Source organism: Haliotis asinina, chromosome 6, assembly GCF_037392515.1.
Source record: "Haliotis asinina isolate JCU_RB_2024 chromosome 6, JCU_Hal_asi_v2, whole genome shotgun sequence".
NCBI classification, from domain to species: domain Eukaryota; kingdom Metazoa; phylum Mollusca; class Gastropoda; order Lepetellida; family Haliotidae; genus Haliotis; species Haliotis asinina.
In genome coordinates, this window is record NC_090285.1 from 1,969,736 (window position 1) to 1,987,061 (window position 17,326).

At 45.2% G+C, this 17,326-nt stretch overlaps 1 protein-coding gene across 3 annotated transcripts in view; it reads left to right on the plus strand.

Annotated features, from left to right (window-relative positions):
• LOC137286924 (F-actin-monooxygenase MICAL3-like) overlaps window positions 1-16,929 on the plus strand; it is a 71,899-nt gene extending 54,970 nt beyond the window's left edge. For all 3 annotated transcript variants that reach the window (XM_067818958.1, XM_067818957.1, XM_067818959.1), the window contains 8 exons: window positions 6,413-6,645; window positions 6,865-9,774; window positions 10,692-10,753; window positions 11,502-11,706; window positions 11,861-11,957; window positions 13,336-13,409; window positions 14,773-14,887; window positions 16,748-16,929. In XM_067818958.1, the coding sequence (XP_067675059.1) occupies window positions 6,413-6,645; window positions 6,865-9,774; window positions 10,692-10,753; window positions 11,502-11,706; window positions 11,861-11,957; window positions 13,336-13,409; window positions 14,773-14,887; window positions 16,748-16,850 (3,799 nt within the window). In that variant the 3' untranslated portion in view covers window positions 16,851-16,929. The remainder of the gene's footprint in view (window positions 1-6,412; window positions 6,646-6,864; window positions 9,775-10,691; window positions 10,754-11,501; window positions 11,707-11,860; window positions 11,958-13,335; window positions 13,410-14,772; window positions 14,888-16,747) is intronic.
• The last annotated feature ends 397 nt before the right edge of the window (window positions 16,930-17,326 follow it).

Consider the following 17,326-nt stretch of genomic DNA (forward strand, 5'->3'; position numbering starts at 1 on the left):
CAATACCAGCACCTATACCTACGCCAGCGCTTGTTCAGACGCCGGCTCCTGTGCCTCCGCCAGCGCCTTACCGGATCCCCAGGATCTCTCACACGCTATCTAGAGAAGAGGTGCTACAACGTCAGCTAGACGAGGAGCGCGCTCGGCGCTTAGAAGCTGAGCGCTCGAGACGCAGATCATGGTCCAGATCTCCAAGGAATCGGCGCTCCCGTTCTCCTCACCGTAGTCGGCGCCGGCGCTCGCGCTCATGCTCACGCTCTCCTAGACGACGGCGCTTCCGTTCGCGATCCAGATCTCCTCGGCGCTCTTCCAGAACCCGGCGTTCACGTTCACCAGAGGCCTCGCGAGTTTCACTGAAGGATTCTTCTACTCGGACGCCTTCTACCTCTTCCACCCAGCGGCGGGAATCGACTTCAGTCTCTTGGGAAGATTTGGAGGAGCAACACTTCTGCCCTGACTATGAAGAAGAGGCAGGTGTAGGCGAGGATGATGGCACCTATCTACCACTATCGGCAGTGTTTGAGTGGATTGCTGACAGGCTACCTGACTGTCCTTCTCCGTCAGTCGATCCTAATAATCCGGCGTCCATCCGTTTGTCCCCGGAACTACTAATTCCACCTCATCCTATGGTGGCGGAGGCAGTGTCTCTCCTGGACGAGGATTTTGCCAAGCTGTCTCTGAATCCTACGATCAAGGCGTCTAAGTCAAGGAAGTCGGATTACAAGATCCACAGCCTAGACTTCACAGATAATGGTGCAGCCCAGGACGACTCACTCAAGCGCTTGTCAAGTTCTTCACTCTCAGCTTATAAAGTGCAGGACTCCAAATTAGCAGCTATTGACACGGAACTCAAGCGTATGCTTAAACCCATTTCGGCGTTAGCCTCAGCTACTTCAGCGGCTGCAGCAGACCTATCAGAAGACAACGCCTCCAGGGTGGATCATCTCACGACGATCTTCCAGTGGCAGGGCAAAGTTCTTCATGACTTACTCGGTCACTTACGTGCAGCGTTGGCTATGACAACTTCGGTTCGCCGTTCCGGCTTCCTGGATACATGTAATTGGCAGGAGGAATTTAAGCGCCAATTACTTCGGGCTCCCTTCACTTCCAAGTTTCTGTTCGCCGACAAGATTCCAGATATTTACAAGTCGCACGCGGAATTAACGAACACTGAAGTCGCGCTGTCTACCTTTGAGGCGCTTGGTTCTGCCTTTCGTGGCAGAGCCAGAGGAAGTGGAAAGAAGCGCTATATTCCCAGGAGGGAATCCATCCGCTCCTCCTTTGGGAGGGGACGGGGCCGCACCAAGGATAATGACACTCAGCGGAAGCCCCAGGAGCGCAGCCGGGACACCCCCTCGATGCCAGGGCGAGGCAGAGGCAAGCGCCCCTACTCTGGTCGCTGAAGCCGTGGATGTCTCCGACTGGGACCTCCCACCCCCAGTCGTACCTGTCCATCCGACTCCAGTAGGTGGGAGACTAGGGATCTTCTGGCCCAACTGGTCATTCCTAGAGGATCCGTTTGTAAGCAAGATTCTGAAGTCCGGCTACAAACTACCATTGGTCGAGACTCCACCGCTGACATCTACTCCCCAGTCGCGGATATATCCTCAACACCAACTAGCTCTCCTAGAGTCCAATATCGACATTCTGTTATCCAAGAGAGCCATAGAGACAGTGCTGGAACCCCACCGCTCCCCGGGGTTCTACTCACCCATCTTCCTGGTGCCAAAGAAAGATTCCGACAAGATGCGCATGATTCACAACATGGCGGTCTTCAACAGACAGTATCTGGCCGACCCTCCTCATTTCCGAATGACGTCCCTAGAGCAGATTCGAGCCAAATTGTCTCCCGGGGCTTGGCTAGCCAGTCTGGACCTACAGGACGCTTACCTACATGTTCCCATACATCCGCGTCACAGGAAGTACCTGAGGTTCGTCTTCAACGGAATACATTACCAGTGGAGGGTGCTTCTGTTTGGCATTTCTACGGCCCCGTGGCTTTTCACACGCATCACGCTTCCGGTTACCAGGTTTCTTCATCTAAGGGGAGTGGACTTCGATCCATACATAGACGACTGCCTTCTCAACCACGGCAGTCCTCTACTGCTACGCAAACACTTGGACTTCTCCACCCGCCTGCTGCATCAACTGGGTTGGATGGTCAACACCAACAAGTCACATCTGGAACCAACTCAAGAACTGACCTTCATCGGGGGATTATTTTTAACAAAAGACAATCTTGTCAGGGTCCCTCCAGATCGATGGCTAAAGATTCTGGCGTTTGCGGATCGAGGTCTCTCTCAACCCATGACCCTCAGAGAGTGGCAGTCTCTGTTGGGTCTTTTGACATCGGCGCAGGATCTTACTCTCAGAGGGCGCCTTATGCTACGGCCCTTACAGAGGTTTCTGTCACCATTCATCCAGATGAACGACCTCAAGTCACGGGTTCTTCTACCTCCACATCTACATCAGTATCTCCGGTGGTGGATGGTAGAATCGAATGTCTGCGTCGGCGTCTGTTTGGAAGACTCCAGTCACGACCACGAGTTGTTCGTGGATGCGTCTCTACTAGGGTGGGGCGCCCATCTGGCGGGCCGAACGACCTCAGGGCTGTGGTCCGACGCCGAAAGGTTGTGGCACATCAACAACCTGGAATTGCAAGCCGTCATTCTAGCAGTTCGCCGCTGGCTACCGATTTTGTCCAACACCAAGCTCCTGGTGGCGTCGGACAACTCCACAGTCGTCTGGGTTATCCGGAATCAGGGCACGACCAGGTCCAAGCAACTTCTAGACCAGATGTTCGTGTTAGCAGATCTGCTAGACAGCAACAGGATCACAATCAGGGTTCGACACATACCCGGCTGCAAGAACATTCTGGCAGACGCGTTGTCGCGCCCAGGCAGACCTTCACCGACGGAATGGATGCTTCATCCAGACGTGTTTCGTCAGATTTGCCTTCGCCACGGGAGACCCTTGGTGGACCTCTTCGCCACCAGCTTCAACCATCAGCTACCAACTTACGTGTCTCCCGTACCGGATCCACAGGCTTGGGCAGTCGACGCTCTATCTCTGTCGTGGGAGGGTCTAGACGCGTACGCTTTTCCACCACCCGTTCTTCTCCCAGAAGTGATTGGCAAGATCAAGCAGACACAGAACCTGAGACTGCTTTTGGTCGCGCCCTGGTGGCCAGCCAGACCGTGGTTCCCCGATCTGCGACGCCTCGTCAGCGGAGATCCGGTTCAGCTTCCAGATTGGCCACACCTCCTTCGTCATCCGCACAGCCAACAACTCCATCCAGGTCCGCTGAGATTCCATCTGCACGGCTGGACCATTTACAGAAGGCATTAAGGGCGAAAGGCTATTCCTTGCATGTGGCGAATGCCATAACCCGAGCTCATCGGACATCCACCAGATCCCTCTATGATGACAAGTGGCGCTCATTTGAAAGCTTTTGTGCTCAGAGATCACAGGATCCCATGACAGCTTCCCCACAGTTCGTGGCGAATTTTTTGATGTTTCTACGTAATTCCAAGCATCTCAAAGGGAGTACGTTGGGTACCTACTTGTCAGCGTTGAACTCCGTCTTGGCGGTCAAGACGGATCGTCAGATTTCTAAAGTTCCAGAACTGGTTGCCCTGCTGAAGGCGTTCAAGTTGGAGGACCAGAAGGTCAAGTTCCGCCCTCCAGCTTGGGATCTGAATGTTGTTTTGCAACACTTGAGAGGCTCCCCATATGAGCCCCTAGAGGATGCTTCCTTCGAGCTGTTGTCCAGGAAGACGGTCTTCTTACTTGCCCTAGCTACGGCAGCTAGAGTTAGTGAGATTCATGCCCTGGATGTCACACAAGTGCGTTTTGAACAAGCTAGGCATGGTCGAGTCCACTTGGGATTGCTGTGGGACTTCATTGCCAAGAATCAGCTTCCCGGGCAACCAGATAGACGGTTCTCCATCCCGCCTTTATCGACCATCCTCGGACGACATGATACGGAGGAGGAGTTCCTGTGTCCAGTCAGGGCCCTTAGATATTACATCCAGAGGTCTGCCTTGAAGAGACATTCCCGAAAGAGACTGTTTATCCCTTTTTCTTCATCGTGCAAGGGGGAAGTTAATAGAAACACTATTGCTCTGTGGCTTCGTGCGACTATCCTGGCGGCGTACGATGCCAAGAAACTCCCCCATCCGACGGCGAACAACCCCCATGAAATTAGAGCCCTGGCGTCCACTATGGCCCTCCACAGGAACTGTACGGTGCCACGGATTATGGAGGGTTGTTTTTGGAAGTCGTCCACCGTTTTTGCCTCACACTACCTGAGGGACTTGGCTGTCGAGGACATGGAGGGGCTTCAGTCTTTTGGCCCGTTGGTGGTTGCACAGCAACTTACCCAGCCTTCCGCCCATTAGGTAATTGTGTTGTTCTTACCTTTGGTCTTAAGATTAACCTCACCCTCTGGGTGCGTCGGTTTCTCTTTGGAGTTCCCTTGGGTTATCCTTTGTCCTGTTTCCAGGTTTGCCCTGTGACGTTGGCATTGGTCTCCCGGGTCTCCTGTGCATGTGCTTGGTCTGCTGAAGATGTGAAGGTCCTCCGGAGTCCACACCACCGTCCTCTCTGTCGAAGCCATATGCATAAGACCTATGGTAAGGTAAGTTAAAAATTTATTAAAATCTAAATATTTTAGATATTTAAATACTTACCTTACCATAGGGCGGTGACTCCCTCCCAACGCTGGATGCTCCTCCCCACTTTGGACTCATCGGACCTTTCTTTCCTGCTGCCAGTAAAAGTGAATTTTGGGATGGCTCGCTTTCCCGCGAGTAGGGAGATCACGTCACTTCCGTGACTACATCCGTAGATTATACGAGGTAGCCATTCAGGGAATGGCGAATCAACGTCTGTCTGATCTCTACTAGCGAAGCTTGAGGTAATATGCATAAGACCTATGGTAAGGTAAGTATTTAAATATCTAAAATATTTAGATTTTAATAATTATATTTTTTATGATTTTCATTTTTGAACTAAGACAGATCTGAAAATGCTGCATTTGCCAAAGTTCTTGATGTGACAATATGTACATGAAGTTAGTTGCTGGGCCCGTTGATGTGTCCTGCCTTGGCAGGATGAGCATGATGGTGGTTGACCCGTCAAGGATGCATTTTGTTTCATGACTCAAATCATTTTGTGACCCATTCCACACTTCCATTTGTAAATATCAGTTGGTAAACAAACAGTATCATATCTAGACTATCATATTTGACCAGTTGTCAAAGTTCTTAAAGGACTGACAACTTTACAACTGACAGTGTTAGGACTGACAATGTCATGACTGGCGATGTTAGGACTGACAGTGTTAGGACTGACATTGTTATGACTGACGATGTTAGGACTGATGATGTTAGGACTGACAGTGTTAGGACTGACTTTGTCATGACTGATGATGTTAGGACTGACATTGTCATGACTGACAGTGTTAGGAATGACCGTGTTAGGACTGACAGTGTTAGGACTGACATTGTTATGACTGACGATGTTAGGACTGACATTGTCATGACTGACAGTGTTAGGACTGACATTGTCATGACTGATGATGTTAGGACTGATGATGTTAGGACTGACAGTGTTAGGACTGACTTTGTCATGACTGATGATGTTAGGACTGACATTGTCATGACTGACAGTGTTAGGAATGACCGTTTTAGGACTGACAGTGTTAGGACTGACATTGTTATGACTGACGATGTTAGGACTGACATTGTCATGACTGATGATGTTAGGACTGATAGTGTTAGGACTGACATTGTTATGACTGACGATGTTAGGACTGACATTGTTATGACTGACGATGTTAGGACTGACATTGTCATGACTGACAGTGTTAGGAATGACTGTGTTAGGACTGACAGTGGTGCATGGGAGGGGTCCAAGTGTCACTGACGAATGGTACATATGTTTTGTTCAACACAATACAGTTTGATTATGGTGATGGTTTTGTTTCTACAAGTTGATGCAGTGTTGTAGCTGCAGCCACACAGGTCCACAGTGATGTACTATACTCCTTGTATTCATAGTGTTGCATGACTTGTTAGCCTGTATTTACTCTAGTTCTAGACATCCAGGCTTGTGTTAATCAGAGCTGGTGTTCACAATATAAAGATCTTATCATTCTCCAGTGTTAAAGATGTCAGATGTTTAAATATCATCATTACAAGTTTTTTTGCAATAGTCATCATGGGTTTGGTGTAATTGTTAACATTCTGTGCTCACGTCTACCCAGATACCTACATTTTTTATCTCATAGTTTCTGAAAGTCAGTTCTTATAACTTGGGAATAGTCCCTTATCTCTGCCGTATGAAGTCTCCTAAGCTGAACGTGTTGCTCAAGTATGATAGTGCAGTTCACACATTCCTGCTGTTGTAGGTCTGGAGCAGAGGATGAGGTGTTGGTCGATCAGAATGACAGTGACATCAGTAAGTCCATGACATGGGAGGAAGCATGCCAGCTTGCAGAGAGCTGGAACAAGCGCCACTCTCGGGAAAACCTGGTGTCTGCTGGTGTGGACGAGGTACAGGAAGGTGGGGCAGCGTACTCGAGACTCTTAGACGAGGGAGAAGACGAGCAGGAAGATGATGAGGACAGCACTGAAGTGGAAGGTATAGATGCTGGACATATGTGATTTGTGCCGTTACAAAGCTTCTCTTTCTCTGTCCTTGCATTTTCTACCAAATATGTTCTTTTGGAATATACTTTTAAAGTTTAGTAATATGTTCACTGTCTGGTTCACTGCCAAAATTTGGAAATACCTTTTCAAAGCTTTTAATATTGCTTCCATATATGGTTGTGATTGCTAACCAGGTGTATCTGTGTTCCAGTCTCTGAGTATGACACAGAGGAGGAGACAACAGACGTGGAAACAGAAGAAGAGAATACAGAGAGTAAAGATAAGTCTGCCACCAGGAGTGACAACACACGCAGTGATGGAACATTCCATAACACAGGAGGGTCAGTCTCCCCTCTCAAGTCCCCTTCAGTGTCTGCAGTGGTATCAGCAAGAGCCAACTTTTTCGCCAACCCCCCAGAGCCAGTGAGGATTGATGCTGTGCGGGCTCTCGGGCTCAGTGAGCAGCAGAAGGGTCAGGTGTCCCTGGAAGAAGAACCCTCCGACAGAACACAGACGGACAAGACAGACAATCAGGTGTCAGAGATATCTGAGTTTGAGCAAAAAATTGAGCTAGGTGGTGAGGATGCTGGCACGGATGAGGATGTGCTGGATGTGGATATTGACGATGAAGATGAGGAGGCCAAGTTGGGCAGTGCAATGTCAAATGATGAAGGAGAGGAGGCAGATGCGGAAGAGGAGATGGAGACAGAATCTGAGGGAGAGGGGGATCAGGGCCTGAAGGAGGCCGACCTTGACAAGACTGCTGTGAGCAGGGCCATGGAGCAGCTTCTCAAGGATATGGATCAGCGAGGGTCAGTGGATTCTGAACAAGGGGAGGGAAGGGTGGCGTTGACAGATTCAGGGGAGGAGGAGGATGTGTTTGGGGAGGGAGATGGTGAGATTGGTGAGGATACTGAGATGGCTGTGTTGAGGAGTGTCCGGGATATGGAGGACACTGCGGGTGACAGGGAGGATGAGGGTACTCTGCAGCAGGTCCTCCAGGAGGTGTTGGACATGAAGGATGATGAGAAAGAAGCAGATGATCGTCTGCGCAACATTGATGATTCATTTGTGACACGACGGAAGAAGAAGAAGCCTTCAGTGAAATCATACAATCCACCCGGACAAGTGTCCGACTCTGACACAAGTTTTACAATTTCTACTCCTTCACAGAACTCTTCTACCAGCTCTTTAAATGATGAGTTTGAGAATAACAAACACTACTTAGGTGATGATGATGACTTGAAGCCAGATGCTGAGATGTTGAGAGACTATACAATCACACTAAGCACAGCACTGGATGAGAGTTACTCAGAATCAGAGATGCCGTCAGGGAAACTGCCTGGGGAGGAGGATGAGGAGCTGAACAAAACAGTGCAGGGAGGCGAAACCCTCAATGACACAACCAAGTCTGGAAATGACAGTTTATACCTCACCCCAACTGAGGGTGCCACTAAAGAGGAACAGGCTCCTTCATCAGGGTCTGATGTGTTCATGACTCCAGAAGTTACTGAGGCAAAGCCAGACTTATTAGAGACCCCCAAGGCTCCTGCACAGGCTAACAAACCTTCTCCAAAGAAACTCATTAAAATTTCAAAACCAACTCCCAAAAAAGCTGTCTCTCCAACACTTGTAAAGAAAAGTGTTTCCAAAACTAGCAATAAAACTTCCCCGCCAACTAAAAGTAAACGAATCATCCTATCACCTGTGAAGATTACAACAGAACCAGAACCAAAGGGAAGGCCACTTCCAAAGCCTGCTCCTCGGAAATCTGATTCAAAAATCAGCCCAGTATCTTCAAGACTAACTTCAAAGGTAAAAACTGATGTCAAGCAGATTTCCAAACCAATCACATCAAAGACTGATACCAAACTGAGCCCAAGGACTTCTACTGGAAAGACAGAAGCTAAAGTCAGTCCCAAACCAGCTCCTCGTAAACTGCCCATTCCTCCTAATGTCAAAGGTCAAATTGCATCACCTCGGTCACCAGCAACTAAAACTCGTGCTCCCACATCAACCACATCAGACTCCTCTTCCCCTTCATTTAGTCGACCAACAGCATCCTCCAGGGCAAAGAAGTGGAGTGATACTGACAGTCGGGAAGGAAGCATATCACCAGGGTCCACACAAGCCAAGACTCCACGGCAGAACAAAACTAAAATATCTGTGGACAGGAACGTACTGTTATCAGACTCGTCCTCTGAGATCCTCACATCGGATGGAACTGAGGGCACAAAGAAGAAGATTCCTCTTGATAGGAGCTTAGTGAAAAGTGAAAATGTGGCCCAGAAAAGCTTTGATGAAGGCATTGATGATATTCCCTTCGCTGACGAGAGTGAGTTAGATGAGAGGTTCTACACCCCAGCCACATCCATTAAACCTAGAGTGCTGCCAGTTCCAAGAGAAGACACAAACACTCGCAAACGCCTCCTCCCATCCCCACCAAAGAACAGTGCTGGTGTTCCTCCTGCCAATCAGATCCTGGAGATTCAGCAAGCGCAGAAGGAGAGGAATAAAATCAAGATTAGAGAAGCTCCCCAGAAGAAGGATAGTGAAGTTGGTGGGGGGCTTCAGTGTGTTAATAGGACATTTCAGAACCCAGTTGTTCCTCGTCAAATTAAGAAGTCAGAGACTTCTGAACGTGACAGACGCAGCACATCATACTCATCCATGGACCCCAGTACAAGTGACATGGTGACGGACAGTGATGACAGCCGCCTATACGGTCTACATACACCCACTTCTAGTGCTCCGGAATCTGAGAACTCATTGCTTGGCAGTAAAGGAAAGAAGAAGAAGAAAGGTGGGGATAAATCATTCATTGAGAAAGAAAAGAAACGCAAATCTCTGTTATCCAAATTGTTGCCAAGTAAATCCCCAGAGAAAACAATAAAAGACTCACAGACACTCTCGGACTCCAGTGGCAGTGCAGCAAAGAAGAAAAAGACACCAAAGTCAGATAAGAAGAAGCGGACCAAGACTAAGGATATTATAGATTCGAGTCTTAGTGACAACTTGAAGGACCTGAAGATTGGTTCTGTGTTCACCACCGACGTCACCAAACTTCCTGGAAACAGGCATCACATCAGCACTACACTACCAATAGCTCCAAAGGCTGAGGGTTAGTATGTCTTCAGATGTCGCCCTACTACACTACTGAGTTGATACTTAGACCTCATATGATTGCTTATATTACATAAGGACCTGTGAAGGTCCCAGACTAGAATAGGCCTTCAGCAACCCATGCTTGCCATAAAAGGCGACTATGCTTGTCGTAAGAGGCGACTAACGGGATCGGATGGTCAGGATTGCTGACTTGGTTGACACATGTCATTTGTTCCCAATTGCGCAGATCGATGCTCATGTTGTTGGTCACTGGATTGTATGCTCCAGACTCAATTATTTACAAATTGCTGCCATATAGCTGGAATATTGCTGAGTGTGGCATAAAACTAAAATCACTCACCCACTCACTCACTATTACATAAGGGATGTAGTTCATTTGAGAACACTATGTGTGACAGCTGAAGTGCTGGGGTAGCTAAGTGCTCACTCATCATGTTGAACACCTGAGTTCAATACCCCACATTGGCACTATGTGTGAAGCCCATTTCTGGTGTCCCCAGCCATCATATTGCCTGAATATTGTTAAAAGTGGCATAAAACGAAAATCATTCTCTCTTTATGTGAATCAGAATTTTTTCGTACAACTCAAGGGTAGTAGGTGTGCTGAGAGAACACTTTCATGTGTATATATACTCAGTAAGAAAATCGATTGCTTAAGAGTTATTGACAGTCACATGGTACTTGATAAAGATAAATATTGAAAAAATTGGGCCTGTGATTTAAGATGAAATGACAGGATTACTTCTGAAGATCACTCTTAAAAAGATAGTTGTGTGTCATGTGTCCCTGGTCCCAGCTTGTTTACTTATGGACCAATGTGCATTTACCTCCCTGGTATAATGCAAGCACCATACTTGAAACATTGTCACTGTTTGTGTGATTGTTACCTGTAGAATTGTGTTTCCCTTGCAGTGGATGAGTTTTCAGATTCAGGGGAGAGCATGATGTCTACCAGTACACTACATGGCAGGAAAGTGAGTATCATAGTATCAGTCAGTCAACGTCCCTTCCTCTTCCTCTTCCTCTTCACTCTCTCTCTCTCGCTCGTTTCCTCTCTCTCTCTCTCTCTCTGTCTCTCTTGCTCGTTTCCTCTCTCTGACATGGCACTATAGTGAATACCATAGTACCAGTCAACATGTACATCCTGCTTATAATGTTGAATGTGTTTTGGTTATGTTTTATTGAGACAGCTTGAAGTTCAGTAGTCATCTCAAAAACCTGACTTTGGGTCAAAGGCATTGCTATAGTCCTTAAGGGCAGTTGATCCGAACCTGAAGTTTTAAGAAATCCTTAGAGAGGCATCTCAATAGCTAATCCTCTCTGGCTGTGCATGTACTGTTTGTCCCTTTCTTGTGTAATACTTACTAGTCTGAGGCAGGGATAAATCATATATGCATGGATACTTTCTTCATTTGATTTAGTATCAAGACCAGCAGATCTTTTATGTTGTTAGGCTACTAAACCTAAGTTGACTCTAGTAAACATGGGAGTTTGGATAACATGGATAAAGTTTACTGTTGTTCCATCAATAGGATGTATAGATACAGCATTTTGATTTATCTGGAAAAATCTGTAGAGCTGAGAAATTGGATAGTGTTGCCTCTCCTGACACCTACCAACAGGCATGTATGTTCCTGTTTAAGAAGGTCAAGCTAGTTAAAGATAAAGTGTGGCCTAACATCTAGACTGTTGTGTGTTTCACATTCATTTGTATTTTTTCAGAGCATGAACCTAACAGACAAGGCTGATGACAGAGTATCCCGTCGCATCCAGAAAGCTGCTGTGAAGCAACAGAAACAGGCAGAACAGAAGCGGCTCCGTATGGCACAGGAGATTCAACGCAAGCTGGAGGAAGTCGATGTCAAACAACGAGAACTGGAACAACGCGGCATTATTGTAGAGAAAGCATTACGAGGGGAAGGACCAGGTAGGTGGAACAGCAGAGGGCTGTAAACTCAGAAGGCGTTTTTACAGGCAGGGACATGGTATATGGAATGCCAGGGTATTAGTGTGGTCAATGAGGGTTTGTTATTAGTCTGTTGTTTCATATGTGTGTGACCTTGTACACTGTTTGACTCCAGACGCAGACAAGGACGAGGCTGGGCTGATGCAGGAATGGTTTAATCTGGTGCACGACAAGAACAGCCTGGTTCGATATGAGTCGGAACTCATGGTGCGGTGAGTGTCACAGAAGGCAGCAGAAATTTCTATAATGTAATATTAACATGAATTAACACTATGGCGATGGTTGTATTGATAGTCATGACAGTGTTGGCAATTGTTGATGTTAGTGACTGTTGATGGCAGTAATCAAAGCTGCAGACAAGTCAGGCTGGCTATCTTTAAATGATGATGCTGATGGTTGGAAAGTCTATGTGATGTTTGTTATTGTTGTTGGTGATGGTGTTCTTAATGGTTGTCATGATTGTGATGTTGGGTGACTGTTGATGGTGTTGATGAAGATGATGTTGATAGGGGTGTGTTGATGATGGTGTTGAGGTTAGTGACTGTTGATGGTATTGATGAAGATGATGTTGATAGGTGACTGTTGATGGTGTTGATGAAGAGGATGTTGATGTGGGTTAATGTTGATGGTGTTGATGAAGATGATGTTGATATGGGTGACTGTTGATGGTGTTGATGAAAATGATGTTGATGTGGGTGAATATTGATGGTGTTGATGAAGAGGATGTTGGCGGGGGACTGTTGATGAAGATGATGTTGTTGTGGGTGAATGTTGATGAAGATGGTGTTAATATGGGTGACTGTAGATGGTGTTGATGAAAATGATGTTGATAGGGGTGACTGTTGATGAAGATGATGTTGATGTGGGTGACTGTTGACGGTATTGATGAAGAGGATGTTGATGAAGATGATGTTGATGTGGGTGAATGTTGATGAAGATGGTGTTAATATGGGTGACTGTTGATGGTGTTGATGAAAATGATGTTGATAGGGGTGACTGTTGATGAAGATGATGTTGATAGGTGACTGTTGACGGTATTGATGAAGAGGATGTTGATAGGTGACTGTTGATGGTGTTGATGAAGATGATGTTGATGTGGGTGAATGTTGATGGTGTTGATGAAGAGGATGTTGATGTGGGTGACTGTTGATGGTGTTGATGAAGATTATGTTGATAGGTGACTGTTGCTGGTGTTGATATGGGTGACTGTTGATGGTGTTGATGAAGATAATGTTGATGTGGGTGACTGTAGATGGTGTTGATAAAGATGATGTTGATGTGGGTGACTGTAGATGGTGTTGATAAAGATGATGTTGATAGGTGACTGTTGATGGTGTTGATGAAGATGATGTTGATAGGTGACTGTTGATGAGGATGATGTTGATGTGGGTGACTGTAGATGGTGTTGATGAAGAGGATGTTGATGTGGGTGAATGTTGATGAAGATGGTGTTAATATGGGTGACTGTAGATGGTGTTGATGAAGATGATGTTGATAGGTGACTGTTGATGAAGATGATGTTGATAGGTGACTGTTGATGGTGTTGATGAAGATGATGTTGATAGGTGACTGTTGATTGTATTGTTCCAGAGCGAAGGAGCTTGAATTAGAGGATCGCCAGGCACGCTTGGAGAACCAGCTGAGAGAGAGGATGAACTCAGGAGGTACTGTGACACCCTTCACTAGCCTCTCAACATGTGTAGTTATAGGAAAGGAAACTGTGCCGCTGTCCTAGTTTATCATCAGTATCAAATCAAAAATTTTATGCAGATAAGATAGAAACTGCATCAAATGTTATGGAAGTCTTAACAGAAAAAGATCTACAAGTCCTGCCTAATAGTAAGTCTGCACAACTTTTTCATTATTGACTTTTGTCAGCTTATGTTTGATACGGTGAACTGGAACTTGTAACTTTGTCATGTCACAGTTTATATGGATGACTTCAAGAGACCTTTCATGAATTATGTGTAACTCTGGTGAATACTTAACCGGCATTGAAGCTATTTTTTCCTCAAGTCAGTTTTACTGTTCAGTGATTCTACCCAAACATTCATCTATAGTACTGTTGGTCTTTCATTGCATGGCAGATTAGCTAGTCATACGAATAGAGTTGTACTTTGTATGTTATTGAACAGCACAGTTTGTTTTTGCTGCAAGTGTACAACATATCATGTAATCGTTATGACAAGGAAGACTGGTTAGGTGACCTTGGATTGTCAGTTCTCTAAGGTCACTGAGAGCATGATGTAGCTGCTGTCTCTCTACTGAATAACTCCACTCTAGGATTAGCTACACACATTGGAGAACTAAATTTACAGGCAAAGTGGATTTTAGGACACAGATACTTTATATGAAATAAGCTGTCTATATGTTAGGTCATTACTGTGTACTAAAAACTATGTTGTCTGTGAATAAATCTTTTACTTCTATTGTGATTGTTGAGCACTGTTCATACTAATGGGAAATCTCGTCAAAGTGTTAATCATGTTGGTGAGATTCAGTGATTAATCTGGGAAATTCCTTCCACTGTAGATCAGAAGACATACAGCATGTTCCCCTTTCTGTCCCAAAGCATGTTCTTCAACCATGTTGATTTACAGGTAGGACCAGACTCCCTCAGCTTGTAGAGGGCTTCAGTGGGCATGTTGACCCATGCTGCTGCAACTGATTAGTGTCGTCCTGGGTCATCAAAGTCTAGGTTCCACACTCTCATGGATACAATAAATCAGTCAATTCCTGGTGTCCGAGTACAATATGTCAGTGGTGTCCTGGTACAATATGTTAGCTCTTTCCTGGTGCCTGGGTACAACATGCCAGTGGTGTTCGGGTACTACATGTCAGTGGTGTCCTGGTACAATATGTTAGCTCTTTTCTAGTCTCTTCAGGTGTCCAGGTTTGTGTGTGTGAGCGTGCGTGGGTGGGAGTGCATCTATGGGGAGTTATCAATATCTGAATCTGAGGCAGGCGTCAGAAAACCTTTGTTTCCCTGAGTGTCGTAGTGTAGCATGATGTGCATACTAACTGCAGATCTGGACAAGTCTGATGCGGAGATCATCGATGAGAAAAACATCCTTGATGAGCTGCTGGAGGTGGTTGAACAGAGAGACAACCTGGTGGCCATGTTGGAGGAAGACAGGCTCAGGTACACAGAGGAGAGCTGGCAAAGGGAGATAACTCACCAGGCAAAAAAGCCTGTTGAATCAAATCTATGATCACTTCATATTGAAAAAAATAATAACTTGTGGTTGAGTCATATATTTGAGGTGAACTGCTCATTTATGTCACTCAGCACATTGTCAAATAGTAATAAATCATCTTGCTTTTCCTTCCACTAATTCTGTGCATGGCATGGTGGTTTGAGCATGATGTGTCATCACTCTGACTGACACTACAGTCATTCAACAGTAGAACATCCTGGACTTCCCTTAACTCAAGCTCTTGTGAGCTTGTGTCCTCTGTTCAGCTTTTGTGCTTTTATTTCACAGGACTGAAAGTCATGTGAGCCAATATCACGACATGTCTTGTGCTTGTAGAATGTAAGACAATTCTTCTCAAAATTCATTGGACCAATTTAGCAGAACATTTTCATGCTTATCCACATCAGTGATTTCCTTCAGTTTGTTCAAATCTGAAACTGATTAAAATATACTGACATAATATTTGGTAAGTGTTTAGTTAGTAGTGGAGTTAAAATCATATTGCAGATTTACATCTATTCTATTTACCTTTGCATGAAGACTACGTCTGAATTATTTCTGAAAATTGTTTAAATATAGCTGTTTTATTTTTCTTTTTAAGATTTATATGTGTCAAAAAAAGCACTGGGTGAGCTATAGAGCCACTGTTTCCTGAAGTTGAATAAAAAATGTTGAATAATAAAATAACCTGTAACTAACCTGCTGTACATCAGGATAAGGGCAGTTTGCTTCATATGTGACTAGACTATGTGGTATTATTTCTCTCTAAGAGTAACATCTACCAAAGATGTGCATGTGCACAGGTGACAATCAGTTGCCTCATGATTAGCTTGATGAAAGATGTCTGCAGCAAGTAACCGTCACATTGTGTGAATCTGTAACAACTGTTCAGTCATTCATCAGGGAACATTGTGGAGTGGTCAAGGCAATAACACAGCATTATCACTGGTTGCACCAACACATGTAAGTGATGCATGTAACATGGATAGTTCCACTGAGTGCAAGTGATCTAGGGAATAACACAATGTTATCACTAATTATATCAGCACATGTAAGTGATGCATGTAACATAGATAGTTCCATTGGTTTCAAGTGATCAAAGGAATAACATGGCATTATTACTGGTTACATCAACACATGTAAGTGATGCATGTAACATGGATTGTACAATTGCTTACATGTGATCTAGGTTATAACACAACATTATCACTTGTTACATCTACTCATGTAAGTGATGTATTTGAGACAGATAGTTCCATTGGTTACAAGTGATCTAGGGAATAACAGCATTATTACTGGTTACATAAACACATGTAAGAGATGTTAGTGTAATATGATAGTACCATAATTAGTGAGTCAGGATCTACACAAAAGATGACATCTACTCTGAATGAGGACATTCTCCTGGTTTTATGTTATGACTAGGGAGGCAAATAGATTTAGAGAATACTGTCCACATGCCGTTTATTTCGTAACCCTGTCAGACCTCATTTATTGTCAAGTACCGTCTACTAAAAATTGGTTTTATGTCAGCATAGGGGAGCTGGTGTAGCCTAGTGGTTAAAACGTTGGATTGTCACACTGAAGTACCAGGTTTGAATCCTCTCATGGGTACAATGTGTGAAGCCCATTTCTGGTGTTTCCGTGATGTTGCTGGAATATTACTAGAAGCGGTTTAAAACCAGACTCACTCAGTCAGTATTTGGCAACATAATGTTTCTTTCCTGATAGTTACGTTTAGTGATGTTACCTGATGTTGCCAGTTGGGGATACAGGACTGAAGTCGCTCTAACTTTCTATTTCAGAGAGCAAGAAGAAGATAAAGATTTAGAGGAAGTTATGTTGAAGAAGGGTTTTGCCTTGTCACCTATCTGTCTGCAGGACAGTGGGAAGTCAGAAGTCTCTTGATCCCCTGTTGCAGGTCCTTGCAGCATAGAGCCCAGGGGTCACTGGCCAGTTGTACTCGTAACTTATTCAAATGCATGTAGTTCATGGTGACACTGGAATACAGCTTATAGATGTTGTACAGATGGCAGGACATCTGAACTCCCAACGTCAGTCTGGCATGAGAGCCAGCTTGCTTTACAAATACTTCTAGTGGTGCTGTATAGACGCTTGCGTAGATGTTCAAGCAGCGATATATTAGCAACTTTGTCATCAATGCATTTATCTTCTATATGCAGTTATACCACAAGATTAGATATCCTGATGCCAGGATATCAGATGTTTTCTACCTACATGTGATATTGGTGTTTATTCCCTGATTCCTTGTAACATACATGGATCATGCATTCCCTGTGTCCAGGTGGTAACGAGGACCACCTGATATTGCAAATACTGGAATTAGTTTCCATAGTAACATGCACTCTCTTAAGAACACCTTG